This window comes from Lotus japonicus, chromosome 2 (genome assembly GCF_012489685.1).
Source record: "Lotus japonicus ecotype B-129 chromosome 2, LjGifu_v1.2".
In the NCBI taxonomy this organism is placed as follows: Eukaryota; Viridiplantae; Streptophyta; class Magnoliopsida; order Fabales; family Fabaceae; genus Lotus; species Lotus japonicus.
The window spans coordinates 70,452,492-70,468,179 of record NC_080042.1 but is presented as its reverse complement, the minus strand read 5'-3'; the positions used below and the strand labels follow the sequence as shown (position 1 = coordinate 70,468,179).

At 37.9% G+C, this 15,688-nt stretch overlaps 2 protein-coding genes across 4 annotated transcripts; one reads left to right on the top strand and one right to left on the bottom strand.

Annotated features, from left to right (window-relative positions):
- The first annotated feature begins 679 nt into the window (after nucleotides 1–679).
- Nucleotides 680–5,169, top strand: LOC130739195 (pentatricopeptide repeat-containing protein At5g40400). Of its 3 annotated transcripts, none has more exons than XM_057591433.1 (5): nucleotides 680–3,128; nucleotides 3,248–3,323; nucleotides 3,433–3,703; nucleotides 4,173–4,404; nucleotides 4,828–5,169. In XM_057591433.1, exon 1 carries the CDS (start codon nucleotides 911–913, stop codon nucleotides 2,822–2,824), a length of 1,914 nt encoding a protein of 637 aa, XP_057447416.1. In that variant the 5' UTR covers nucleotides 680–910; the 3' UTR covers nucleotides 2,825–3,128; nucleotides 3,248–3,323; nucleotides 3,433–3,703; nucleotides 4,173–4,404; nucleotides 4,828–5,169. The 3 variants fall into 3 exon arrangements, with proteins under 3 accessions (XP_057447416.1, XP_057447418.1, XP_057447417.1); XM_057591435.1 differs by having other exon boundaries at nucleotides 4,161–4,404; XM_057591434.1 differs by having other exon boundaries at nucleotides 3,430–3,703.
- An 87-nt stretch (nucleotides 5,170–5,256) lies between these two features.
- Nucleotides 5,257–15,607, bottom strand: LOC130739194 (zinc finger CCCH domain-containing protein 41). Its single transcript, XM_057591432.1, has 6 exons — nucleotides 15,430–15,607; nucleotides 13,112–14,003; nucleotides 10,768–11,955; nucleotides 10,063–10,395; nucleotides 7,489–7,970; nucleotides 5,257–6,014 (listed from the first exon to the last, which is right to left on the bottom strand). Exons 2-5 carry the CDS (start codon nucleotides 13,895–13,897, stop codon nucleotides 7,521–7,523), a joined length of 2,757 nt encoding a protein of 918 aa, XP_057447415.1. The 5' UTR covers nucleotides 13,898–14,003; nucleotides 15,430–15,607; the 3' UTR covers nucleotides 5,257–6,014; nucleotides 7,489–7,520.
- Nucleotides 15,608–15,688: the final 81 nt, after the last annotated feature.

Genomic DNA, 15,688 nt, shown 5'->3' with positions numbered 1-15,688 from the left:
GCAACAAGTGGATTTTTGAGCAGGTTCGGTTATCGTCGGAACAAACTTGGAGGTTGGCGGCGTCGGTGTGTGTTGTGCCTATGATGGAGAGCGGTTGTCGTGTTGCAGCGGATCGCGTGGCGCCTGCAATGACTGGCTGGTGCGCTCCACCTACGGGCACAATAAAGGTTAATACAGATGCCGCAGTCAATTCTGTTGGGACGGGTGGGCTGGGCATGCTCGCGAGGGACTGCCATGGAACTGTTCTTGTATCAGCTGCAGCTAGGGAGTTTCACACTTTGAGTGTTAATGTGGCTGAAGCTCTTGCAGTGAGGTGGGCGTTGCGCATTGCGTTGGACATGGGTTTCAAGGACGTCATCTTTGAGACAGATAATTTACCTGTTGTTAATGCATGGTCTTCTTTTTCCTCAGATTTATCGTACTTAGCATCCGTTATAGCGGATTGTGTAGCTTTATCTTCCAGTTTTACTTCTTTTAGGTTGTGTCATGTCCGTCGTGGTTGTAATAAAGCCGCTGACTTTATGACTAATTATGCTTTCTCGGGTCAATGCTTTGTTTGGATAGGGGAGGCTCCTCCGGGTATCGAAGGAATCCTTTCCACTGATGTAATTTCTCATTGATTTAATGAAATTTGGTTTATGTCAAAAAAAAAAAAAGTTTATTCAGAATTAGAGTTTTTACAAAAAATTGAAACTAAAACCAACTTTTCGTGAAAGTGAAACTTTTTGCGCGCAAGAGTTCTCTCCAGTCTCCCCCGACGGCGGCGACGGCGAACCAGTGAACGCCGGTGAGCCAGCGGCGCAACTCTTCCGTCAATCTCCCTGCAGCAGAGGTTCCAGCCGTACCCCAACGTCGCTGTTACCCAAACCCCTTTTCTCTCTGCTAATTTGGGAGCTAGCTACCCATCACCATGATTCGTCGACCTTCAATCTCTGCTACCACTGTGCCCATTCTCTCAGAATCATTCTCCAACACAACCTTCTCACAGAAAAAATCACCTTCCTTTTCATCTTCTTCTTCTTCTTCCCTAGTCACTATACATGATTCTCAATCCAAACCCATTTCAAGTCCCTTTTACAATCTCCTCCCACCTACCCAGAACCCCCATAACATAGTAAACCTCATTTCTTCACTCCTCAAACAGAAAAGTTTCCATCTTTCCCTTTTTCAAAATGACATCAAAGGCATTCTCCCTCACATGGGTACCCATGAAATTTCTAGGGTTTTGCTCAGGTGCCAATCTGATCACTCTTCAGCTCTCACATTTTTCAATTGGGTTAAGAATGATTTGGGTGTTAAACCAGCTGTGCAGAACTATTGTGTAATTGTTCACATACTTGCTTGGTCTAGAGTGTTCTCTAAGGCCATGAAGTTGTTGTGTGAATTGATACACCTGGTTGAGGTTGAGGGTGTTTTTTCAAATGTGGATATTTATCAGAATTTGGTTTTGAGTACTGAGGATTGTAATTGGAATCCTGCAATATTTGATATGCTTATCAAGGCTTATGTGAAGGTTGGTATGGTTGAGAAGGGTTTGGTAACTTTTAGGAAGAATATTGAGGCTTGTTTTATTCCCAATGTGGTAGCTTGCAATTGTTTGCTGAGTGGTTTGTCTAAGTTTAATTATATTGATCAGTGCTGGGAAGTTTATGAAGAGATGGGAAGACTTGGAATTCACAGGAATGCTTTTACTTTCAACATTTTAACCAATGTTTTGTGTAAATACGGAGATACGGATAAGGTTAATGGATTCTTGGAGAAAATGGAGGAAGAAGGATTTGAACCTGACTTGGTGACATATAACACACTCATTAATAGCTATTGTAAGAAAAGAAGGTTGGAGGATGCGTTTTATTTATACAAGATCATGTACATTAGAGGTGTGACGCCTAATTTGATTTCACACTCAGCCTTGATGAATGGTCTTTGTGAAGAAGGGAAAATCAAGGAGGCTCATCAACTTTTTAACCAGATGGTTCAGAGAGGGATAGATCCAGATGTTGTGTCGTATAATACTCTTATATCTGGTTATTGCAGAGAAGGTAAGGTGCAGATGTCTAGATCGCTATTGCGTGAAATGATAGGAAGTGGAATTCGTCCTGACAGTGTCACTTGTAGGCTTATTGTTCAAGGATATGCAAGGGATGGAAAGCTACTCTCAGCCTTGAATTTGGTTGTGGAGCTTCAGAAATTTGGAATTAAGATTCCTGAAAATTTATATGATTATCTCATAGTTGCATTGTGCAAAGAAGGTCGACCATTTGCTGCTAGAAGTTTTCTGATAAGGATATCTCAGGATGGCTATGTGCCTGAAATCAGTACTTTCAATAGCCTGGTTGAGTCTCTATGTAAATTCAATAATGTGGAAGAGGCACTAATTGTGAAATCTGAGATGCTAAAGAATAGTATGAGGCTGAGTCTCACTGCCTATAGAGCTATTATAAGCGGCTTGTGTAGAGTAAACAGGACTCTGGAAGCTGAAGCCTTGTTGGAGGAAATGGTTAGCTTAGGTATTCTACCTGATCTAGAAACTAAGAGGGCATTAATAAATGGATATTGTAAAGAAAATAATGTTGATAGAGCTGAGTCATTATTGAAATTCTTTGCCAAGGAGTTTCAACTTTACGACACTGAAAGCTACAATTCAGTTGTTAAAGTCTTTTGTGAGGTTGGTGATGTGGCAGAGCTGATGGAGCTTCAGGATAGGCTACTCAAGGTGGGGTATGTTCCAAATAGTTTAACATGCAAGTACGTGATTTGCGGATTGCAGAAAGTTATGGAACTAGATGATGAGATATTGAGACACAACATGCTAGAACCTTGAAAAATAACACACTTCCAATCTAAGACTGTATCCAACATCTCACCTACGCAGAATACCTGAGCATGGCATACTTGAGTATCAAATAAGTTCATGGGCATAAGAGGATCGCTAGTATGTCAAGGATTTCTCTCATCATTGATGCCATGCTTTATTTGGCTGAAGGTGAGCTAAACTGGAAACAACTGAAGAGGGCTCATCCGTCACTATTGAATCATAGAATGACCACTCTTATCCATATGAGTCCATGCTGGTTTTTAAGCTTCTAATGGGATGCCTTAAGTACCTTCTACACGAAACCACTGAAGTAAGTGTTGGGTCAAGTCTGTTCTTGGTTCTGGTCGTTATATTTTATTACTGTGGTGAAATGTTGGATGGAATATTTATGTCATTGTTGTTTCTTTTTGGACCCTCTCGGGACTACAGGAAGTTAGTATTTGTTGTAGAACATGTGGTGGAGGCATATATAGTGGTACTGAAATCTCTGGCTGGATAGAAATTGGTGTGTATGTCCTCTGTGATTTCTTAGCTAAATTTGCATTCACTGCTGTCATGATTTTGCTTCCTTGATTGTCCCTTGCTCTCATGTTGTTGTTGATCTCTGTCAGCAGTTGATTACTGAGGCTCAACTATGTGCTGTTCAATTTCTGGGTACAATTCTTTTTCTGTTCGTGTGTCTGCAACGGAACCGTGGTGGTCATGAGCCCATATTTGAACTCTTAAGGCGCTTGATGTCTGTACAGAAATATCTTGGGTTGCATGGGAGCCTGGTTTGTCATCAACTATAATAACATTATTATTCACAATCCTTGTTCAGTCAGAACTTGAAGATGAACACATTGCTATATTGAAACTTAATCCTGAAGTGGAAATATGATAATGGTGAGTTTTCTATATCTGTCCAGATTTTTTGGTTCATGCATACATTCAAGATGAATACACGTGACCGGGGAAGTATAATATTCTCTATTAAAACTTTAACAATTTTTTTTTGTATTTTCCTCTGATTTCTAAGTCAATCTATGCCAATTGAGTTCATATTTCATAAAAAATTGTAAATTTCAGGATACTGCTTTTGCATGCTCTCTCTTGATGTATTTGCCTAATTGTGATGAACTCAGGTCTTTACTTGTTGGTTTGTTGACTATTGGACAATCATACCATCTTCCAGAAACTTGAATAACCTTACATAGTTTTGACACAACATTATCTTCTGTTGCAACATTTTTTTTCCTGCTTTTTTTTTCTATTGCTCAAATTCATTAAATAACCCAAGAACTTATGCTTGTTTGATGCTCTCTTTAATGTCATCACGCTGAAGTTTATTTATTAGTATTAGTTACTGATGCAGATGATGCTATCACCAGAACTATATCCTCTCCGTTTGAAGAGATTTTGTTTCTACTTCCGGTTGTCAGTCTCATGTGATCTGCTTCCAAATCTGTAAAAGGACTGGCTACCGATTTTCTTTTTCACTTAGAGAAGCTTTTTCAAGACCAAGACATAAACCAGTCATCGAGGGTTAAGCAACTTATTGCAGCGCTGAGGTGGATGGTCGAGGAGATGCAGTCCATAAGGATAAGGTAAATCTTGAGCATAAATGTAATCATTGCATGATGCTTGATTTAATTTGGATCGGGATGGATTGTTCACGAGAAGAAGTTCTAAGCTTTTCTTTACGGAAAATTATATCTGGTGAAAACGTATATCATGTTAGTGCCTAGATAATGAGCACCTCAAAATGTCAGTTTTCTTTGCGTTTAAGGAAGTCTTTTAATAAACCATGGATTCTCAGCCCATGCCTCTTAAATTTGTATGTGTTATTTCCAGCTAAAGTGGCAATAAGCAGGGTCTGAAGAACACTGATTAGAAGTGCAGCACTAACTTATATTCAAAAATATTTAAAGAAGTTTAGATTCTAACTATAAAACAATAATTTGTGTGGCATATGACGATTTTTAGCATTTATACCTACATTTGATGTGTAAAAACCTTTTCCATTGCAGGTGCCCTAGGTACTAGTTGTGTGAAGATCCAATGGTCATTCCTATTTCCCTGATATACATCTGTATATATATTGCAATCCCTATTTCCTTTGTATACATCTGTAGGTAAGTTCTAATAACTTCTGTAGTCAAGTAAGAGTGGCACTTCCACAATTAGGATGCAGCTCAGTGGTGGAGGAGGGTTTAGTTTACGGTAGAATCCGTTGTCAATTGTAAATAAATGAAGTAGATGTTTTTTTTTGTTAGGTTTGAGAGATCCATGGTTTGGATGGGTGGTTGTGAAAACTGTCTGGATGAAATGTTTTACAATGTTAACCAATATAATTTGAAAATTGAAACTAATGATGGTTTTTAAAAACAATTTTTTTGAAATGAAAAATAAGCTTTTAAATTTTTCAAATTCTAAAAGGAGAAATCAATTTTCCAAAATTGCAAGCAAACATGGTCTTACTCATTGGGACAATGTAGTCATTTATGATTGCTTTTGTTACAATTGCAATAAAAGAAAAGTCTAAACTTTAAAAGTTTTGAACTTAGGGTGATGGTGTAACAAACTACACAAGCGATGTTTCTTTTTAAGTGAAACTCTAAAGCAGTCTTCCATTTCTTGTGCTTAAACCCTAGTTGCCACACTCTTTTTAGCAAATTTTTTAAAGTCTGTTTTTCGGCCTTCCCTCAAAGGAGGGATTTTCTCTTAATTGAAGGGCTCTCTACTCATCATAGATGATTTTTCCTCCTTAGGGCAGTTTCCATGTTCCACCTATATACTATCGTTACCTATACACCGCTGTCAACTATTGTCAAGTCACCCCAATCGACCCTGTCGCCAGTTGCCTCTTCCCTTCTACCACCTCCTCCTCCCTCCATGCGCACATTTTCCTTTCCCCATATCATCCACTCTTAATGCTCTCCCACACAATGCAGACTCTATTGCACATCTCGTTTCTCTCCCTTATGGCCACCTCCTCATCACTCTCATCATCGCCCCCCTTATGTTCTCGCCATCATAGCCCCTCATTTGCCTTTATCTCTCCTTTCTCCTCCTACCTTTCTCCACTTCCCTCCGACACACTTTTTTTTTTATCATCTCCAAGTTTTTGGTACGATGTAATTTTGCCTGCACCTTTGTTGATTTATGCTAGCCTCTCACAGTTGAACATTTGTAGCTTCAACACGGCCAAGTAGGCCTGAAAAGATAAATTGACAAAAGAAATATTATCAAATTGCTGCTTTGGAGACAATGTATCATCTAAGATTGCATTTGGTTGTAATTTTTGTTTAAAATTATGAGCACATTTTGATTTGTAATTATGATTTGTAGTCTTCTCACATAAGATTTTCTTCCTCTTAAGTGAGAATCACTTAAAGGATAAATTAAATCACAATTGATTGGCTATTATTTAAATAACACCCTACTTTATTATACACAGGCAAATACATAATTATATAATCATAATCTCAATCTTTGATTTCTTAACCATTGTGGTGATTTACTTTATTTTTTAAAGTGATCCCATCACCTAGGAATGAACTCCTCTCATGGAAATATTATTCGACTCTTTTTTGGGCCTTAATGGATTCTACCGTTGAACAAGCAAAGTGTTTAGTGTGTAAAAAGATTATTATGAGTGACAACTTTAACGGATTACAAATTAATGGACCATGACCCAGATAATTATTTAGTGTATTAGAGACACCCCATGCTAAAAATATGCAATTACTTTTTTTTTTTGAAGAAAAAGATATGCAATTACTCCGCCAACGATTTTTTTTTTAAAAAAAAACTTATGTTCAAAACAAACTGACCTTTAAGAGTTAAAATGCAAAGCACATTATCTCACTATGTTTTGTTAACATGGGCAATGTAAAACAAAGGCTTTCGATATCTTAAAATCTAAAACATTTAATATCATCTATTATAAATTATTAGGATAATGTAGTGAGTGATATGCTTTTTAATATCATAGGGACACACGTTAAGTTAATAACAGTCTTTTTAGTATGTATTTAGAAGTATAAAAAAAATAACAAATTTCAAAACTTCAAACAACCACTCAATAATCATAATTTCCGGTACAAAATTTGTATCATGAATAATTCAAAAAATATTTTTTAAGAAGATATTTAAAATGCCAGCAGGCAACTCTTTGCAAAATTAAGATTTTTTAATGAAAAGATTGGAGGTGATGTCAGGGGGAGTATCCTACCGGATGATCACCATGTTGATCTAGTGTCCCAGTTCATGAGTTTCAAACTACTAATTTAATATTCAAGCTACAATTTTTAGAAGCTAAATTAAAAGAATTTGTAGACATGAACAAACAATTTCAAGGATAATGGAGTCAAACTAAACGATTGCATTATATTTTTACTGTAACTACAAACATAGAGGGACAGGGGTTCCCAAATATTTGTTATGTAACCGTTCCATGGATTTTAACATAATCTTCAACTTCAAAAAATTTATCCTAAAAAGTGAACTATCCATCCAAGCTGAGAAACAACATGATGCACCATTACCACCAAATACAGGAGGCAGCTAAAAGAAGGAAATTTACATGTCTTGAAGCAATAAAAAAGGAACATGGAACAATGAATTTTCATAAAATTAAACAAAAAAATGTTCCTGAAGATTAGAGTTTGATAGATTGTAAGTTTTACCTCGCTGTACAAATCTGACCATCAGTGGATCCTCAACAGACATTGCCCTCTGGTGATTGTTTGGCAGAAGAAACTTGCCTTGGGGAACACTGGAGATCTTCACCTGGTTCCATTTCCATAACCTTCAAACCATTTTCATTTTCAGAATTTTTACGCTCACCATCTGATACAGCTGCTTCTTGGTTTACCGCATTTCCCAATTTTTCTTCAGAATGGTCATCTCTATCTAAGGGCTCCTTGGGAGCGGATAGAGAAGGTTCTCTACTACCAGTTGCATTGCTAGAATTAGCGGAAGCCAGCCACATGAATTCCAGATTGTGGTCCTTCCAGCATTTACCATTAATAAACGCCCTCTCAGCTGCACGGCGAGTAGTGAAATTTATATGTGCCTCTTGTTGACTACTATCATCGACTTGCACATCTACTAGCTCTACAGAAGAAAGTTCTCCATATGGTAAGAAGTGTTCCTTCAAAGAAGCAACCTACAAAACAGCAATTTAGTTAAGCAAAAGTACAACCAAACCAACTGCCACATTTGATAATGGTAAAAGCAAATCAAAGACAAAGTGACCATGTAACATTGACTTCTACTAAATCAACCATAAAAAATCGCCATATCTTCATCTGATACAAAAAGAAGGATAAGAATGGAAATGTTATTCAGAAACCCTAAATTCCAAAGTCTTCACAATGTAGGATAGACCTAAGATAAGAGAATTACAAAAAATTGTGAAATAGACCGAAGATAGCTCAGCCTACTCCTTAAATGCCCAAATCCAAAACTGACTCTCCCTCCTAACTGTCTTATTACACACAATTAGTTGCATAGCTACTTCCCAAAAGTCAGTCAGTTAGTTACATAGCAGAAGAGTCCCCTGCTCCTATACTAGACCTCTCATATACCTTTTTAAAGGGGGTCGATTCCTATGAATACCCCCCCCCCCTTCTTAAAACTACCACCTTGTCATCAAGATGGAGACTAGGAAATGCATCCTGCAAATGGAGCAATGATTCCCAGCTATTCTCAAATTCAGGCAGATGTTGCCATTTGACATGTACTTCTTGTTCTCCTGCTGCATACAATCTGACTGAGAATATTCTCTGGTTGTACTTTCAATTCACAATCCTCAGTCAAAGAGATGAAAGGTGCTGGACTTGCTAGGAAGGAATTGTTGGACCTTTCCATAAGGTTGGAGGATCTTGGCCATAAAGAGCCTTAAGAGGAGTCATCTTGGTGGCTACACTATAATTGGTATTGAACCAATACTCAGTCTAGCTTTGGAAATTGGACCACTATATTGGTTTACAGCCAATTATGCACCTCAAATAATCTTCAATGCAACAGTTTACCACCTCTGTCTCACCATATGTTTGGGGGTGGTAAGCTGAACTAAATTTTAATTAAGTCCCTGCCTTCCTAAATTACTTGAATCCTCCATTTCTACTTCTATTGGCAGTAGATTACCCCGCCCCTCCCTTGTCCCGTTGTTTGGGATTCTTTCTGCTCCACTTAAGTCATTTTAGCTCCATAAGAACACGGAATGTTGTCCTCACCTTTATCACCACTGAAGTCTTCCTTCCATTTTCTTGCTCACCATCTACTTCGATTAGCCCACAGCACCTGGATGGTGATTTCATACTAGTGATAGAAATGGCACCAAAACGATAAGAACCAATCTTATTCAAGAACCCTAAATCCCAAAGTCTTCCCAATGTAGGATAGACCCAAGATAAGGAAGAGAGTTACAAAGAATTGTGAACTCAAATGCCCAAATCCTGAACTTCCCTCCATGTCCTAACTATCTTATTTATACCCACGGCATAACTAACAATTTTCTAACAATCAGCTAGTTAGTTACATAGCTATGTCCCCAAATTCGATCTGTTAGTTACAGGAGAATAATCCCCTGCTCCTCTAATAGACCTCCGCTCAAATACATTTCTAATAGAGGGTCGATTCCTATCAGATTTTTTCTTAGAAGTAGGCCATGTTTACTCAATGAAAAATGACCAACTTCATATGTATGATAACAATTAACAACTTAATATACACACTATAAGTTTCATTAGTTGATTTCCTGGACAAGACTTTGCTGATTTAGTGGAAATTAAGAAGGGGAATATAAAACCAAGGGAGAACCCAAATATTATTGAGTTAAGCAGAACAGATAAGACTGACCCCTTAACCTCAATTTATGCTAGTTCTCCAGCTAAAACACAAAGCTTACACCCTTTAATTAGAGTGTCCCAAGAAACTTAACAGTTGTTCATACTATGGATGTATTATCAGAAACCTCGTGTGATTCCATAAACCTGGTCAAACTTATGAATATGATCAGTCAATACCATTTACTCATTGGCTTATAAACAATTTACATATTGTTATTACCAATCATGAAGGATTAAAGCTTGCTAGGCTGTGTAACAGGTTGCACTAAAACAACAAGTCATATTTGGTTTTTCTCCACCTATTTCTATGTTGCAAACAAAAGAATTAGACAAATAGAAGTTCAATCTATGGTGAGAAACTTTTTCCAAATAAGTAGAGACAGAATGAGAGAAAAGAATACTTACATTTGCTAGACCATCTGGCAAAGGAGTGATGATTCTAAATGCAGTGGGACGATTGTCCAATTTGTACCTATTTACAGGCACAAATGGTTGAATTGGCTGTTTCAAGCCTGTAGGTTCTAGCACTCTCATTGTTGTACTTGCTTTAGGACTTTGGGATACAGTACTGACCAACTGTTTATTCCTATCAGTTGTTGCCTCTGCATGTAGAGATGTCATTCCAGGATCAGCATCAGACGATTGAGGAGAAGTGAGTTTGGCAACATCAGTCGTCATGCTTGTTTTGGGTCTCTTTGCAGCATGTTCGGTAACTATTTCACCCTTGAGTCCTGTAGCCTGTGTATAATTACAGTTCATATGATCAGAAGGTATGTCATTAATACAAGAAACATGATTATAACAAGATGTAACAGGAGAAAAGTGATTACGCGAATTCTACGTCCAATTCTTAATATAGTTAAGTGGAAGATAAAATATGAAATCCATTTTATCAGTAGCTACAGGGTATCCTATACATGGACTGAAAAGGGAAGTGTATGCTTTAATTTACATATCATTACCTCTTACCTAACACCAAACTAATCACATTACTTATTGAAGGTATGGCCTTTTAAGTTTCTTAGAACAAAAAGGTCATATCATATGCATCTAAAGTCTAAACCATAGTATTATCAACTATAAATTAAAGGCAAGGGCATTAGGTTTTACTTGTTTCTCAAGTTTGCTCAGCTGGCGCTTGAACTCATTACGCTTTTGGTCCAACATTTCCTGCTTCTTACGCAGTTCTTCCTTTAGATGTTCTAAGTTTTCATACTTCTTTTGCGAAGGAGGTGGAGCCTTGGGTCCACCTGCAATGATATGCTTAGGTTGATCAGAAGGAGATGGTACTTCAAATATAGTCTTTGAAGCATCAGTTTGATGGATATCTTTTCGCCTATCAGTGACGACTGGATGAGATGGAACAAAAGCAGGTGCTTGCCCACGGGGAGTAACAATTACACCATTCCCACTAGCAGTACAATCATTGCGAACACAATCACGGTTAGCCCAAAATAGCTTGATAAAACGATTGCCCATTACAGCATCCGGTGATTTCAAAGCAGCTTCAGCCTCTTCCCTTTTGGAGAATTGGACAAATGCTCGATCACTGTTCATTGGAATATGAATATCAATAACTTCCCCAAACTTCTTAAAATGAGTAAGAAGAGTCTCCCTCTTGTTACTTCTCTGAGGTATCCCACTTACAAATAGAGTACACAATGCCTTTTGGGATGGTTTGCGTATGTTACGCATATTAAAAGCCTGTGCCTTCAATAATGTTTCCATGCTTCTGGGGTCAGTATCATCTGCTATGATTTGCTTTCCTTGACAGGAAGTACTGCGGGAGCCAACTAATTCATCATTATCTTCCTTCAGTTGATTCTGAGGATAATGAAAAGAACTTATCATAGAGTTAGTTTTTTCTTTCATGTCAAATCTGTTTCTTGAACTATTCATTCTGGCCCAGACAGATGAACTAGAACCCTGCAAATTGACAGAAGTTCTGGTAGTTCCAACTGGATAATCACTATTTAGAGCCTCGCTAGATATGAGCTCAGTTTCATCAATCTTGGATGACTGAATAGATAGGAGTGCATTTGAAGACTCCAGACCACTATTGTTCCAAAGTGGTTGATCAGGATCGTAGAGATCAGCTCCACTTGTGCAACCAAGACCAGGATATGCACTATCCACAGGCATACCATCATCACCAACTACAGATTTTTTTCCAGGTATACATTTGCTGTTCACTGAAGTGGTTGAAGCATTTACTGAATGATGAGATCCAGATCCAGCAGGAGCTCCGATTAGGGGCGCACTTGGAAGAGACACGGGAAGGTTGAACTGTGAAAGACCCTGATTTATGAACAAGTTAATTAGTAAGTTTGACAAAATATAGTATGCATCATTGCGTCTAATCCAAACCAACAGACAGTGTAAAATTATGATCAAGTGCAAAATCTGGGAAAGCACAACATAAGTCAATACAATAATGCAATAAATATTAACATTGAATGTTTTGAAAATCTTGTAAAATGCAAGCTTGTGTTATGAAATTCCATTAGTATAACAACAACAACAAAAACCTTTTCTCATTAGGTGAGATCAGCTAAATGAATCAAACCTCATCATAATATCTTCTCATCAATCACATCTAATGAGAGACTATTTAAAACTAAAACCCTATTAATGATGTGGCCTATAGTTTTCCTAGGTTTCCCCACTACCTCTAACGATTTGAGTATCCTCTGATCTACCCTCCTTAATGGGCTACTATAGGTCTTCTCTACACAAGTACAAACCACCTAACATCCATCTTTTCTAAAGTAGGTGCTAACCTATTCCTTATCTTATCTACTTTAGTGTCAGCTCATCTATCGTAAAATTGCCATCTTTGCAACATCGAGATTAATTCTATAGTTGTCTATTTACCACATAACATTAAGTTCATTCCATTAAAAGTGAGCCATTGGTCTAGTGGTTTCACCACCTAAGCTACATCCTTGAGGACTACAGGCCTACAGTTCGAATTCCACCTCCAGCAAATGGGGAGCCTTTGCGCAACAGTAAAAAGTTGTTTCTAATGTTTAAAGCAATGTCTAATGATTACTGTATGCAATTTACAAAGTAATAATGCATCAATGCTACATATGCTGTTGCTCGTAAGGAATCAACCTTATTTTCCTCTCATAAATAAAACTGTTTGATTAAGATTCAAGAGAAATCAGAGACATGCAAAAGAAAAGGACAACAAAAGCACCTAGAACAGCGAAAGAAAACAAAGAAATGCAACAGTAAGTGAGCAACAAGTTATGTCCCAACAAAGCTAGAAGATAGTGAATTAAAACATCCTCAGTAATTGATTTAGCCTACAGTCAATCTATTATTCATTGAAGTCAAATACAACATAAATATTATTCTATTTTATCGTAGAATTCCTCATGCAATTTAAAACATCGAATTCCTTCATGATAGCTAAACAACAGGAAATATCTTAAGAAAAAAAAAATACCTGAACATCTTCAATGACAATCCGATTAACACCGTGTTCCATGGGGCACATGTCCCCTCTGAGGCAATATCCACGTTCCTCAAAATCTCTACATCGTTGACGAGGAATATTCACATTTAAAGATGAATTCATGGGTTGTCTGAGAGTTCCCTGTAAACCCAATGGATGAAGCATATCCATGCCCCCATTGGGTACTGCTGGAATTAAACCAAATGTGTTCCAGGATGCATTTTGTGCATTTGAAACATTTGGTAATCCCCGTCCAGTATAAAGACTTGAAGGAATGGACCGCTGCTGAACTATTTGTGAAGCAACATCCATTGAGCTCAACCTAGATTCACGTTGATTCCAGAAACCAGATTCTCTGCCTCTTCCCCTGCCAGCACCTGGATCTACAGTAAATGATTGGTTTGTCCGTAGTCTTTGACTCATATCTAAAGGTGTTCGAGGACCTGGAGTAAAGCCAGGACGCCTTCTCTCAAACTTGGAGTAGAACTCTTTGTCTGTAGCGGCATCGCCATAAGCTTTCAGTGTTTCAAAGGATAGAGACTCATTTCCCTTAAACGGAGGCCGATTTCCAAAATTCTTGTTGCGCTTCCTGAATGGCCTGCTAATAACAGGATCTGAAACATCTCTCTCCAAAGACTGAGAACGATCATCCCGCCTCCGATGCTTATGATTCCGATCATCATCATCGTCATCACTCACTTCCTTTTCCTCGGGATCACTGAGACAATCAGAAGGTGCAACAGACTCTAGTTTTGGAGATGAAACTTTCAGCTCCATTAATTCTCTTATAATGCAAGTCTTATGATATCCTCTTTGAAACTCCAATTAGGAATGATATGCCAGCAAATCTTGTCCACAACAGTTCCAGAAATTCAAAGGTAACCTACATCAACAGAAAATTTAGTAGATAAAATATGAGATAATTTGATGTCATTATAAATATAAAGGATTAATAATCTTAAGCATAGTAAATGAACAAGGCACTGGCTAGTTATGTGTTTGTGTGTTGTATTTGCTTTTAAATTGGCCAGTTTCCTAGTCATGTATCCTTACACTCAGTTGCAAGGAATATTTGGCATGGACATGGTTAATTTTTTAAATCTTAAATTACCCATTGAAGAGAATTTGTACTGAAGGATAAACTGAATTTACAGAACACATGAAACAAACATCAAAAGATGATGCCTTATTTGGGAGTCACATGTGCAGCAAGTCATTTGTATTGGTCCTAGAAAGCACCAAAAATCAAGAAAAGGTTCTCAACATTGGAGATCAATTCTTAATTTCATGAAACAATACTCTGGGTAACAGAAAAGAAACCAAAACAGTTTGAAGAGAATAAACCTATTTGAAGAAATCCACAATCTTCTAGTGAGGGAGAAATGCTGGCTAAGGCTATTAAGAAATAAAAGAAGGTGGCATGTCCCAAAGGTTACCGACAGATATGAGAAATATGCAGCATTCTATGCAAAGTAAGATAACAATACCATAACTACTTGCCATCAATCAACCAACCCAAAACTGTATTTGGCTAATTGGTTCATTAACTAACAAGGAAAATCATCCCAGTTTTTAGGACACAACCAAGGTTCATCAAAAAACTCCAAAAAGCCTATCACGAATGTAGCAGCAGGGCAACATAGAACCAAATGTGCAGATGCTACCAAATCAGAACAAGCGAAACAGCACATCACAGTAGCATACAACACATACTATAAGCAACAATAAAAGGAGGCAAGAAATCTCCAGCTACCCAACATCATACAATGCTATACACTATTAGCTAAATACACTCGAAACACAAATCAACAGCTCAAAGACGCTGATCAAATCACACTCTACCCCCTTCCCCTCAAATCAAGGAAACTAATCTCACACACACACACACAAACAACGAACACCCCACGTGTCAAGTTTGATAATTTATCAAAGCTATAGAAAAACACTGATTAACCCAAGTGATTTGCCTAATTTGAAAGATCTCTCACACTATCGTTTACCCTAAACCAAAATTTCTACCCACAACTGATCTCGTTTCACACGTTTCCTCCCTCTCAAACCATCGAATAACAACAACTACACTCTTCATCTACCGCGCAAAGGGCAGCGAAGAAGGGTTATGCTATGCCAACAACGACGGAGAAAAATCACCACCAAAATCCTAAATCCCATTCAAAACCACTGAGAATGAAAGCGAAAGCGATTGCTCATTCATATTGCTGTTCCTCCAATTCGTTCAATTCAGAGAGGGGAAATTCGAAGAACCTATCTTATCCATGAAATTTGAGAGAAAGGGAAGGAGATTGAACCTGAGGAAGAAGGAGTCGAACGCAGCCGTGGAAGGAGGCGATGGTGGTGGTTGGTGGCGGTGGTTTCCGGCGGCGATGATTGGGCGGAGGAGCAGAGAGTACGTGCCTTGAGAGTTGGCAGAGAGAGGGGCTGAAGGAAAACAGCAACACGCAAAACACACCTTTGATCAAATAAATAAAATCTTTTATTTTAATTTCTTTTGTGTTTTTGCCATTTTTTGTAGAAGAAAATATTTTCCATTGTGAATTCATATTTTAT